Source organism: Haliotis rufescens, unplaced genomic scaffold (genome assembly GCF_023055435.1).
Source record: "Haliotis rufescens isolate VD_foot unplaced genomic scaffold, xgHalRufe1.0.p SCAF_1, whole genome shotgun sequence".
NCBI classification, from domain to species: Eukaryota; Metazoa; Mollusca; class Gastropoda; order Lepetellida; family Haliotidae; genus Haliotis; species Haliotis rufescens.
The window spans coordinates 40947254-40961045 of record NW_025963779.1 but is presented as its reverse complement, the minus strand read 5'-3'; the positions used below and the strand labels follow the sequence as shown (position 1 = coordinate 40961045).

Genomic DNA, 13792 nt, shown 5'->3' with positions numbered 1-13792 from the left:
GGAATATCTGACATCTTGCACTGTTGACTTCAGACCATCTGAAAGGAAAGTTCAACTCATGGAGAAAATTCACCTGAATAAGAAACCAGTAAAGTACAAGGCAGATGTCCTGTTGGCACAACATGTTCACGTTATCTTACATACGCCAGTCAGACATTGTGAGCTTATCCCAATTGAACTTATCTGGGCTAACTGTAAACTGTCAAAGAGATGATCTATGTAGCTTTTGCTAGAAGCACACCAGAGGTATGGCAGAAGGCTGAAGATCATGCTCTTGAAATAGAAATTCAGTACCGCCAATGTAATGGCATAGATATCGGCCTTGTTGCACCAGTTATCATACCTTTTAGGTGATAGTACAGAAACGTCATCAGCTAAGTCAGATGCTGGCTAAAGAAATCATCTGTAGAACAAGAAACACTTCTTGATTGAAAAACCCAAACCTTCCAATACTCATCCTGTTTCATAGTTTTTATCTGTTCCATGATTTTCCCAAGAATATATGATGCAGTACATATCTTAATTGCTACCTGTCAATGCATATATGAATATAGTACAATAATAGCAATATTTTGAGACCACCCCCATCTCAGGTGACATTTGCATCAGTGAGAATGCCTGGGCCCTGTTCCTCAAAGCGATCTTAGTGCTACGTTGATCGTAGGCCTATGATAAAGTATGGGAGTTACGACCAACTTAGTACTAAGATTGCTTTGTGGAACAGGTTCCTGGGCCAGTGTGAGGTCATCACCTCAGGATAGGTGTTAGGTAATTACCTCAGGCTATAGGCCATTTCATACATGCAAGGACCAGTGAAGATCTGGGGTAGAATAGGTCTTCAGCAACCCATGCTTGCCGTAAAAGGCGACTATGCTTGTCGTAAAAGGTGAGTAACAAGATTGGGTGGTCTGGCTCGCTGACTTGATTGATGCAAGTCATCGATCCCAATTGCGTGGATCGATGTTCATGATGTCAATCACTGGTTTGTCTGGTCCAGACTCGATTATTTATAGACCGCCATCATATAGCTGGAATATTGCTGAGTGTGGCGTAAAACAACACACCAACCAACCAGCCAACCAACCAATCATACATGCAAGACAGCATACAAGTTAAATATCATCTTACATGTAAAAGTGCTTTTTCAGGCTAATTTCTTTGTCAGTTAGGATAGTGTAGATTTGTGCTATTTTGATATGTTATTTCATAGCACTTTGATGTATATTTATTAAATTAGGCCAGAAAAGCATTTTTCTAGCATTTCCGACAGAACTATATTTTTGAGTATCAGTTTGTATAATCTTTGTTTTATTTATGACATACAGAAGATAAATTGAAGGTATCAGGAATTTGAGTATTGACATTTCTAATTCTATCCCAATTTTAGATACATAACAAATTATTATATTTTGTCATGTTTACCTGTGAATCAAACTTGAATGATATTTTAATATACAAAATTTGTTTTTGTGGTGTAAATAATCCATGATTTATGTATTCAATAACAAACCTATAGAGTAAAATATTGATTTCTTAAAATATCTGTAAATTTGCATGCTTTTTTAAAATATAAATTCAGTGTTTTTGCACAGTGAGTTCAAGTCCCTGTGTTGCAACCAGCTCCATGTTGGAAGTGTTGTGGTACATCTGACTTGAGCACAGTGAAGAGAATTAACATCTGGCACAGCAGACATTAGGCTGCTACTTAAAAGGTTTATTGATTGAATAACCACAAAGTGTGACACATGGACAAACGTTATAGTATAGTGATATATTCTCTTATAATGTTGTAGGTCCCCGTAGCGCAGCGGATAGCGCGCTGGACTTCTAATCCAGAGGCCGCGGGTTCGAATCCCGCCGGGGATGTATATTTTTTTTTTTAGCTTGCATGTTTGTAGTTTCAGGAGTGTTTTTTTTTCAGTTCAATATCATTATCATGCATCGTCCTTCTGTCTGTAACACATTTTATGTTACAGTTCCATCAGGTTATTTTTTATGTAATGTTGTAACTATTTTTAGGATTATTCGCCTGATGTTTGTTAAGGCCTACAACAACTTTGAGACTAAAGGACGAAGTAAGGGCTCTTTTAGGCCTGTCAGCTCGAGGTACACAGGCTCACACACAGGGTACATCACATCATATACCCCTCAACATCGGTTGACCATTTCTAATGTATCCCGCCTGGGGGTAGAATGAATAAATCCCTTATACCCTGCCACAAAGAAAACAGGCTGCATATTGATTTCTAAGCAGGAGAATAAATCTCTTGCTCACAATAAGGAAAAAGCTCCATGTTTATGTGTCAATAAAAGTCATGTGACACAGCACAAGTATACCTCAGCACATCGAACAGCTGTTTCCAATCAATCTTCAGTTTGTTTTCATTCTTTTACAATGGCAGGTTGAAACATATCGACAAGATAAAACCAAACACAGGATGCATAAAACCACATACCACTGAGTGGTACTGCCATAACTCATATTTTATATACAGTTGAACATTGTTGTGTTTGTAAAAAGTTTTAGCTATCCTTCAAGACAATTAAGAAAGTGATTTTTCAGAAAAACAAACATCATGTTATTAGAGATTATTACCAGGTCCGAATGCAACATTAGATTTCAAGGCGTATGTAAATTTCATTGCCCAGGCTGCTGGTTGTGACTGGGGCGGCAACTCAGCCGTATCATCGCCATCTGGATTGGCATAATTGTTTAAGTCATATCTGAAATAACAGAATCACTAACATAATCTTAATTTGTTTTACTCATTTCTCAATTTTCACATGCCATTGACAGTCAATGTACCTTTCTGAGAATGTGTATACAGTAATCAGATTGGACCATTGTTTTAAGGTGTGCTTGATAATTAGCCTTGATTGGATATTGGTATGTTGTTAGAAAGCATCATGCCTTTTATTTAATTGCAGCAATCACAGTGAGGTCAGTCAATTGTGTGTGAAGTGAAGAAAGTTTGGCAATAAAGAATAAATGATGATAAGTATAGAGGGAATTAACAGGGACTGAAAGGTGTAGTCGAGAGGGAATTAACAGGGACTCGGAAGGTGAAGTCGAGACGGAATTAACAGGGACCCGGAAGGTGAAGTATAGAGGGAATTACCAGGGACCAGAAGGTGAAGTCGAGAGGGAATTAACAGGGACCCGGAAGGTGAAGTATAGAGGGAATTACCAGGGACCGGAAGGTGAAGTCGAGATGGAATTAACAGGGACTGGAAGGTGAAGTCGAGATGGAATTAACAGGGACCCGGAAGGTGAAGTATAGAGGGAATTACCAGGGACCGGAAGGTGAAGTATAGAGGGAATTAACAGGGACCCGGAAGGTGAAGTATAGAGGGAATTACCAGGGACTTATCATAAGGAAATGAATGGTAATGTGTTTATAGACTGGTTGGAACATCAGCTACTTCCCAGTCTAGACAACCCCAGTGTCATAGTCATGGATAACACCAATTATCATAACTTCTGGGAAGTAGAACGGTTGCACCAACCATGAGTAGTCTGAAGGCAACCATGCAGGAATATCTGACATCTTGCACTGTTGACTTCAGACCATCTGAAAGGAAAGTTCAACTCATGGAGAAAATTCACCTGAATAAGAAACCAGTAAAGTACAAGGCAGATGTCCTGTTGGCACAACATGTTCACGTTATCTTACATACGCCAGTCAGACATTGTGAGCTTATCCCAATTGAACTTATCTGGGCTAACTGTAAACTGTCAAAGAGATGATCTATGTAGCTTTTGCTAGAAGCACACCAGAGGTATGGCAGAAGGCTGAAGATCATGCTCTTGAAATAGAAATTCAGTACCGCCAATGTAATGGCATAGATATCGGCCTTGTTGCACCAGTTATCATACCTTTTAGGTGATAGTACAGAAACGTCATCAGCTAAGTCAGATGCTGGCTAAAGAAATCATCTGTAGAACAAGAAACACTTCTTGATTGAAAAACCCAAACCTTCCAATACTCATCCTGTTTCATAGTTTTTATCTGTTCCATGATTTTCCCAAGAATATATGATGCAGTACATATCTTAATTGCTACCTGTCAATGCATATATGAATATAGTACAATAATAGCAATATTTTGAGACCACCCCCATCTCAGGTGACATTTGCATCAGTGAGAATGCCTGGGCCCTGTTCCTCAAAGCGATCTTAGTGCTACGTTGATCGTAGGCCTATGATAAAGTATGGGAGTTACGACCAACTTAGTACTAAGATTGCTTTGTGGAACAGGTTCCTGGGCCAGTGTGAGGTCATCACCTCAGGATAGGTGTTAGGTAATTACCTCAGGCTATAGGCCATTTCATACATGCAAGGACCAGTGAAGATCTGGGGTAGAATAGGTCTTCAGCAACCCATGCTTGCCGTAAAAGGCGACTATGCTTGTCGTAAAAGGTGAGTAACAAGATTGGGTGGTCTGGCTCGCTGACTTGATTGATGCAAGTCATCGATCCCAATTGCGTGGATCGATGTTCATGATGTCAATCACTGGTTTGTCTGGTCCAGACTCGATTATTTATAGACCGCCATCATATAGCTGGAATATTGCTGAGTGTGGCGTAAAACAACACACCAACCAACCAGCCAACCAACCAATCATACATGCAAGACAGCATACAAGTTAAATATCATCTTACATGTAAAAGTGCCTTTTCAGGCTAATTTCTTTGTCAGTTAGGATAGTGTAGATTTGTGCTATTTTGATATGTTATTTCATAGCACTTTGATGTATATTTATTAAATTAGGCCAGAAAAGCATTTTTCTAGCATTTCCGACAGAACTATATTTTTGAGTATCAGTTTGTATAATCTTTGTTTTATTTATGACATACAGAAGATAAATTGAAGGTATCAGGAATTTGAGTATTGACATTTCTAATTCTATCCCAATTTTAGATACATAACAAATTATTATATTTTGTCATGTTTACCTGTGAATCAAACTTGAATGATATTTTAATATACAAAATTTGTTTTTGTGGTGTAAATAATCCATGATTTATGTATTCAATAACAAACCTATAGAGTAAAATATTGATTTCTTAAAATATCTGTAAATTTGCATGCTTTTTTAAAATATAAATTCAGTGTTTTTGCACAGTGAGTTCAAGTCCCTGTGTTGCAACTAGCTCCATGTTGGAAGTGTTGTGGTACATCTGACTTGAGCACAGTGAAGAGAATTAACATCTGGCACAGCAGACATTAGGCTGCTACTTAAAAGGTTTATTGATTGAATAACCACAAAGTGTGACACATGGACAAACGTTATAGTATAGTGATATATTCTCTTATAATGTTGTAGGTCCCCGTAGCGCAGCGGATAGCACGCTGGACTTCTTATCCAGAGGCCGCGGGTTCGAATCCCGCCGGGGATGTATATTTTTTTTTTTAGCTTGCATGTTTGTAGTTTCAGGAGTGTTTTTTTTTCAGTTCAATATCATTATCATGCATCGTCCTTCTGTCTGTAACACATTTTATGTTACAGTTCCATCAGGTTATTTTTTATGTAATGTTGTAACTATTTTTAGGATTATTCGCCTGATGTTTGTTAAGGCCTACAACAACTTTGAGACTAAAGGACGAAGTAAGGGCTCTTTTAGGCCTGTCAGCTCGAGGTACACAGGCTCACACACAGGGTACATCACATCATATACCCCTCAACATCGGTTGACCATTTCTAATGTATCCCGCCTGGGGGGAGAATGAATAAATCCCTTATACCCTGCCACAAAGAAAACAGGCTGCATATTGATTTCTAAGCAGGAGAATAAATCTCTTGCTCACAAGAAGCAAAAAGCTCCATGTTTATGTGTCAATAAAAGTCATGTGACACAGCACAAGTATACCTCAGCACATCGAACAGCTGTTTCCAATCAATCTTCAGTTTGTTTTCATTCTTTTACAATGGCAGGTTGAAACATATCGACAAGATAAAACCAAACACAGGATGCATAAAACCACATACCACTGAGTGGTACTGCCATAACTCATATTTTATATACAGTTGAACATTGTTGTGTTTGTAAAAAGTTTTAGCTATCCTTCAAGACAATTAAGAAAGTGATTTTTCAGAAAAACAAACATCATGTTATTAGAGATTATTACCAGGTCCGAATGCAACATTAGATTTCAAGGCGTATGTAAATTTCATTGCCCAGGCTGCTGGTTGTGACTGGGGCGGCAACTCAGCCGTATCATCGCCATCTGGATTGGCATAATTGTTTAAGTCATATCTGAAATAACAGAATCACTAACATAATCTTAATTTGTTTTACTCATTTCTCATTTTTCACATGCCATTGACAGTCAATGTACCTTTCTGAGAATGTGTATACAGTAATCAGATTGGACCATTGTTTTAAGGTGTGCTTGATAATTAGCCTTGATTGGATATTGGTATGTTGTTAGAAAGCATCATGCCTTTTATTTAATTGCAGCAATCACAGTGAGGTCAGTCAATTGTGTGTGAAGTGAAGAAAGTTTGGCAATAAAGAATAAATGATGATAAGTATAGAGGGAATTAACAGGGACTGGAAGGTGTAGTCGAGAGGGAATTAACAGGGACCCGGAAGGTGAAGTCGAGACGGAATTAACAGGGACCCGGAAGGTGAAGTATAGAGGGAATTACCAGGGACCGGAAGGTGAAGTCGAGAGGGAATTAACAGGGACTGGAAGGTGTAGTCGAGAGGGAATTAACAGGGACCCGGAAGGTGAAGTCGAGACGGAATTAACAGGGACCCGGAAGGTGAAGTATAGAGGGAATTACCAGGGACCGGAAGGTGAAGTATAGAGGGAATTACCAGGGACCCGGAAGGTGAAGTCGAGACGGAATTACCAGGGACCCGGAAGGTGAAGTCGAGATGGAATTAACAGGGACCCGGAAGGTGAAGTATAGAGGGAATTAACAGGGACTGGAAGGTGAAGTCAAGATGGAATTAACAGGGACCCGGAAGGTGAAGTATAGAGGGAATTACCAGGGACCGGAAGGTGAAGTATAGAGGGAATTACCAGGGACCGGAAGGTGAAGTCGAGATGGAATTAACAGGGACCCGGAAGGTGAAGTATAGAGGGAATTAACAGGGACTGGAAGGTGAAGTCGAGATGGAATTAACAGGGACCCGGAAGGTGAAGTATAGAGGGAATTACCAGGGACCGGAAGGTGAAGTATAGAGGGAATTACCAGGGACAGGAAGGTGTAGACGAGACGGAATTAACAGGGACCCGGAAGGTGAAGTATAGAGGGAATTACCAGGGACCGGAAGGTGAAGTATAGAGGGAATTACCAGGGACCGGAAGGTGAAGTATAGAGGGAATTACCAGGGACTGGAAGGTGAAGTTGAGAGGGAATTAACAGGGACTGGAAGGTGTAGTCGAGACGGAATTACCAGGGACTGGAAGGTGAAGTCGAGAGGGAATTAACAGGGGCCGGAAAGTGTAGTCGAGAGGGAGTTATCATGGTATAACATTTATACTAAGTTATCCTATAATAATTAGATCCACATCAAGTGCTTTTAGGAGTTATCATGGTGTAATATTTATACATCATTTCATATAATTATAGTTTAGTAAGTAATACTTAACATCAGGTAAAATGCACATATAATATATCAGTAGTTTCAGTTATACCTTTTTAGATAAATGCTAGCCTAAGGTAACGGGAGCGCATCTCCTAGACATACCATTCAATAAATTTAGAATTAACAGCGACCGGAAGGTGAAGTCGAGACAACTGCAAATTTGACACATCAAAGTTTAACACAACAAGTTTCGACTATGTTTTAGAAACAAGATGTATCTAGTCACCATCTGTTTACTATTATATGATGTTTAGGCCCCATATTGTTATATACTAGGTACCAAAACAAACTGCATAGGATAACATGCACAGTTTCTTGTGGTGCCTAGTATAGCTGGTTCACAAGGGGGAAAGTCAGAATGATCTATTGTTGCAACAATTCAGGGCTTAAACATCATCTAATAGATGATGCCAAACATATCATATTTTGAATATTAAAGGTCATTTTTACTCAAAATATAAAGGAAGAAGTGCACATGACAAAATGCAAAAGTTTTAAGGAATCAAGTTTACATCCTGTCATTGTGTGGCCTTGCCCTTGACAACAAATATAATATGACTTCCAGAAATAATAGCATTACAAAGCACATGTAGACCTGAAAATGGAGTTCAGTACACCTTGGATATTGGATACCAGTTCCATTTTAGTTATAATACTTTTAACGTTCACATTTAGTGCATTATATATTCCATTGTTAACGTTTATGTTTACATTAAAGAGTTGTATCGAAAACATATGTACTGGTCCTGTCGTTTATACCGTTGTTAGTGTCAAGTTTTCATTTTGACATGACGTGTGACAAAGATTCCAAAAAGTGTAGATAATCCGGCCTAAAAAATTTGTTATGGTGTCTTGAGTTGCCATCTACAGTGTCATATTTGGTTAGCAGAAAAATATTTTTCATCCGTTTTTTAAACAAAAATTACCTAGATATATAAATGACAACTTTTCATGTAATGTTACATGGGGTGACGTTTCTTTTGCGGTTCAGTATTTTAGAATTTCGTTCCTCCATGGTGGACATATTGGATTTGGTGGCCATAATGGAATTTTTTGGGTGGCCCCATATCTGAAAATATTTGGAATATCATTATCTACTACTGTGCAAAGCTTCATGCTTTTTATCACCAAGTGCACAATGTTTCACAAAATGGCTCCACTACAACTGAAGAATATAACTTCACTATAACTGATCATACAATGTGCTTTTTGATAGCGCTCATTATACGAAATAGTGTGTTTTTTTATTGAAAGTTGTACTGGAAAATGGGGATTGGGCATTGCACTCATGTGCATTATACACAGGAATATACAATAATGACACTGCTGTTGTTTCAGTATCAGCTTGATGTATGACTGTGTTTGCAAGCCATGGATATCCCCTTCACCTTTTTCCCATCCGTCTATCAACACCACAGCAGTCTGCACACACACAGGGACTACTTCCTGGACTATGGGAGTCACGTGAACATGGACATAGAAGCACACCAGCTTCTGACGGAGGGGAGACTTAAAACCATCTGTCAGAAGTGTCACCCTGGCCAGGAGCAGAACCTACACTTGTCTGCCATCTTCCCGACGCTGCCACTAGCACCACATCCAGCTGCAGGCAAGCCTTCTACATTTTATTCAGTATGTAAAAATATATGATTCTTGGTGAGCAGTATCTTTCAAAATGAGCTTTCTATCTTTATGCTGTATACATGTATATCATTTATTAATCTTACATTGTTTCCTTCTACAATTAACTCAGCACAGTCCCCAAAATTTCAGCCCATCTTTTCCCTAATTTCTCCTCTTGACAGAGTCATGTTGTTGCCTTTCTCTGCCCACAGTCAGTCTGTCCATGATACTGTCCGTCAATCCATTAGCCCTTAAAACTTGTCTTCTCCTACCTGGCTTCAGCAAAGTAATTCCTTTCATATTAGAAATGTCCTATTATCCATATCTTAGTCATAGTTTTAATGAAATTGTTACATGGAATAAGTATGTTGTATGAATAAGAATATGTTACATTTTGTTGTCTACTGTAGTATTTGACACAACTTCAACCTCTGTCCTATGTAATATTGCTGTAATGAGCCAGTTATTCATCAGATCGTTATTATAAAAGAAACAAACGTATGTTTTCCATGTAAATCTAAAATGATATTATTTGTTATTAATTGTCCGGTGAATTAAACAATTTAAATTGAAACAATTCATAATTCATCATATAATGAATACGTAAACTTGTAATGTGTGTGAAAAGTCGTACTAAAATACGCTATTTGAAGGGGGCGTGGCCTAAATGCAAATGTCCGATTGGGATTTTAAATTTTCCGGACCCCTGTATTCATGTATAATATACACGTAGTGAGGAGATTCGTTGTGTAGAAACTGTTAACTTTTCTTTGAATAGTTTTCACTTTGTTGCCCTGTAGGGCCTTTCTGATCTTATGCAGTATTTATTTTGATTCTATTACTGCCTGTATTGTCTTAAAATTGATTTGATTAGTCTTAAAATGTTATGACTTGGAGATTTTGATTAGCTATATTGTGGCAGCTCATGTGGACGAAAAACCCATTGGGCTAATGGTCATGACCTTTTTGTCCACTATCTGTTGCTGTCACTGCTGGTGTCTGTTGTGTGTCAATAGCTTTTTCTCTGAAACTGCTGAACTGATGAATTTGAAATTTCACTCCTAGATTTGGTCCAGAGGTTCCAATTCAATATTCAATATGGCCACCATGGCAGCAATATATTTGCAAACCTATTTATAGCCATATGCACAGCCAATTTTGTTCAAAATGAAATGGAATTTGACCATGCTTCTAAATCATCTCAAAATGTATATTCTTCCACTGTAAACATCGTCTCCTGAGAAATGATGTCTTTGCACTACTTCTTACATCATGTAGTAATCAACTCTATCATACCAAAACATTCCTGAAAAGGAACTAATGTAATGTGAAAGTAATCACTCACAGAATTTATGATTGATTCCTTGATTGGAAACTGAAACAATCAATCAGGTATGAAATCAATAATTTTAACATCGCTAATGTAAATGCACATAGCAACATATTTTGTTCAGTTTCTTCTCAGAAACCAAAAGTCTCAATGAGCATATACTCTGTTAGTAAACTAACACTACAGTATTGTGTAGATTAAATCATAGGATTGAATCTAAAATGAAGCTGTTTTTCTTGAAATTCAAAAGAAAATCTATTAAGTTAGAATGTCACAGTGATTCAACTAAATGATTATACATTTCCGTAGGTCCCAGCCTCTGCACTTAACTTTTGCCATTGATGACAATATTGTGAAAATGACATACAACTGATGTGTGTTGATTGTTTACAGGAATACCATGACTAAGTTCTAGTGTAGAGACTGTTACACTGAGATCGATGATGGCTAAAGATTTCACGACCTATCACACTGAGTTTCCTTTAAATTTACCTGGTGAACAGTACTGCCTTGGGGACATGTTTCAGAAATTGTAGTTCTTAATGTTTTTACAACTGTCTTCTTGACATTCCAGTGACCTTCCCATTTCCTGATGGAATCGGGGATCCTGTCCGAGACTGTCAAGAGAAAACACATTTCTTTATTGCCAAGATCAGACACAATCAAGGGCGTCTGCGCCTTAATTCGGTAAGAACACACAGTATATATGTGATAACAAAGGGGCTTCAAGTTTCAGCAGAAATGGGATGTTTCAGGGGTGAACCTTTTTAGGTTTTCCAGGTTCAGGGATGTTCATTTGCAATGAAGTACTGTCTCCTGTCTGTGTTAGAGCACAGCCTTATACTTGAGTTCCACAGAAAGCATATTAATGTATATAGTGAACAGATTGCACAAACAGCATCTTTCACATTCCACTTAAATCACACAAACTCACATCCAAGGCATCCTTACAAGTATTGATATACATGCAGGTCAGGCAGCCCTGATGTGTAAGGGATGGAGAACATCAAAGTTTGCCAAGCATGAATTGTGGCATGTTGCAAGACAGACAGGACATGACACATAACATAAAACACCTTATCATACCTCCAGGTCTGATGGGTCCAAGTGATCTTAATAAAATACAATGTATCCTGCCTTGGAAGGGAATACATTTCTCAGCAGGGGAATAAATCCCTAATGCCCAGCCATGAACAATTCAGGCAGCATATGCATTTCTGAGACAAAATAAATCCCTTATACCCTGCTTCAAAGCGAAAAGCTGCACGCTTTTTCTGAGTCAATGGAAAAGTCACGTGACATAATGCAAGTTTACCCAAGCTCAATCGAACAGCTGTTTCCTATCAATTTTGAATTTGTTTGAATTGTTTTTCAATGTCATATTAAAACATGTCGGTAAGATAAATATTTTACTTATCCTGCATTACTCCTAAATGCATATTACTGCTTGTTCTTGACAGAGGAAAAGAGCTGTGTGAGGGTCTTTGCTTGAAGAAGTTGCTCCAACTAGCTGAGAGCCCAGCCCATCACGCATCTCCCACGTGACCAAAGGAAGTGACGTCACGGATCCTCACATTACTCTTGTCACTTGATGAGAGAAGACATGTTTTTTCTTCCTGTAACATAAAACTGATTCAAACCCTCACGTGTTTGCTATCTGAGTTAATGTTGTTTTGTCTTTGTGTTGTGCCTACGGTTTGTATTTTGTACATTCTATGTTTGATAAACATGTGCATAACTTTATTGGACACTTACTGGCGTTTTCTCAAAATAAAATAAAAGGCCAGGTGTCTTGTTGCTCCAAGTATCCATCTTGATTATTTTGCATAGCCAGCCGTTAGAATGAACAGGTTTGTGTTCTATATTCTTTTGCTTGGTACCCCATGATTGGTGTATCATCGCACATATTGTTTGTTTGTTGTATGTTGTCTTACATTTGTCGTAATATTTGTTTCATAACCCCACACAGTGGGATAAACAAATTATAGCATACATAATCGGGCGGGGACGCATTGTGATTTTACACTGCTTCGTTGCAGATATCATGCCCTCCTGCTTGAAAAGGCGCAATATGTCGGCGTGGGATCCCCACCCCCTGTGCCTTAATTGTACATCTCAATGCCACCAAGATCACAGATGTAAAGACTGTTTACTGCTTTCACCAAAAGCTTTCAGACAGTATCTACGTGTGTAATAAACGCAGAACACAGCAGGCCAGGAAACACCGGCACAGGATGTCAGACATCTCTGAGGTTTCGCTTTCCAGATCGGCCATCTCGGATGCCCCCCTCCGACTTCAACTGCTACCTTGATGTCGGTCCCCAGGGTTGTAGTCTCTACCCAGAGCACTCGGACAAGCACAACAGCGTCTATCTTTACGTTGTTGACCTCTGTGGCGCTCAAGTACCAGACGGCGTCTATACCTTCCTTCGGACAGACGCTCGGTCTCCCACAGGTGCCCCCGCCTACGGCACAGATGCTCGGTCTCCTACAGGATTCCGCCTACGGCACAGACGCTCTGTCTCCTACAGGCTCCCCCGCCTACGGCACAGACGTTCGGTCTTCCACAGGCGCCCCGCCTACGGCACTGACGCCCATGATAGACGCCTCCCTCCTCCAGTACTTTCAGTACTTTCAGGCGAGACAGCCGTCGACGCCAGCGCCTTTACAGACGCCTCTACAAGCGCCTCCCATAGCGCCTCTGCAGATTCCTCCTCTAGCGGCCTTTCAGTCGGCGCCTATCTGCACGGCCGCTCCCCGGTTAGCAGGCGCTCCAGTGGCTATCGATCCGACTTCTAGGGGGGCGCCTTCATCCCTTGTTATGATGACACCCCTATGGACTGGTGGATCCCATCTGGGTTTTGACAAGGTCGCAGACTGGTTGGCAGATAGATTGGAGGCTATCGCTCCCTCGCCCGGCCTAGAGGTTTATAGCAAGACAGCCATCCGTGCAGACCCCACTTCGATCCCTCCTGACCCACTGATCAGAGACATGATTTCAGCTCTGGACGAGGACTTCAGTAAGCTGTCACTGACTCCCTCCTTCAGGGCCCCACGTTATAAACAAGATGACTTCCCAGTCCACTCCCTTCAAGTTGCGGACCACGCTCACTCCTTAGATGAGAACATGCACCGCATGACGGGATTGAACCGCTTCACCTCAGTCCGAGTCTCCGACAACAAACTCACCTACGTGGAGACTGAGATTCGCCACACACTCAAACCCCTCTTACTGAT

General features: G+C 39.8%; 1 protein-coding gene and 2 non-coding genes across 5 annotated transcripts in view; all 3 read left to right on the top strand.

Annotated features, from left to right (window-relative positions):
• LOC124121063 overlaps nt 1-13792 on the top strand; it is a 172986-nt gene that overhangs the window by 7631 nt on the left and 151563 nt on the right. For all 3 annotated transcript variants that reach the window (XM_048396524.1, XM_048396522.1, XM_048396523.1), the window contains exons 2-3: nt 8941-9211; nt 11130-11242. In XM_048396524.1, the coding sequence (XP_048252481.1) occupies nt 8974-9211; nt 11130-11242 (351 nt within the window). In that variant the 5' untranslated portion in view covers nt 8941-8973. The remainder of the gene's footprint in view (nt 1-8940; nt 9212-11129; nt 11243-13792) is intronic.
• Trnar-ucu lies at nt 1794-1866 on the top strand. The gene has a single exon. It is a non-coding gene; the product is annotated as a tRNA-Arg (tRNA).
• Nucleotides 5328-5400, top strand: Trnar-ucu. Its single transcript has one exon. It is a non-coding gene; the product is annotated as a tRNA-Arg (tRNA).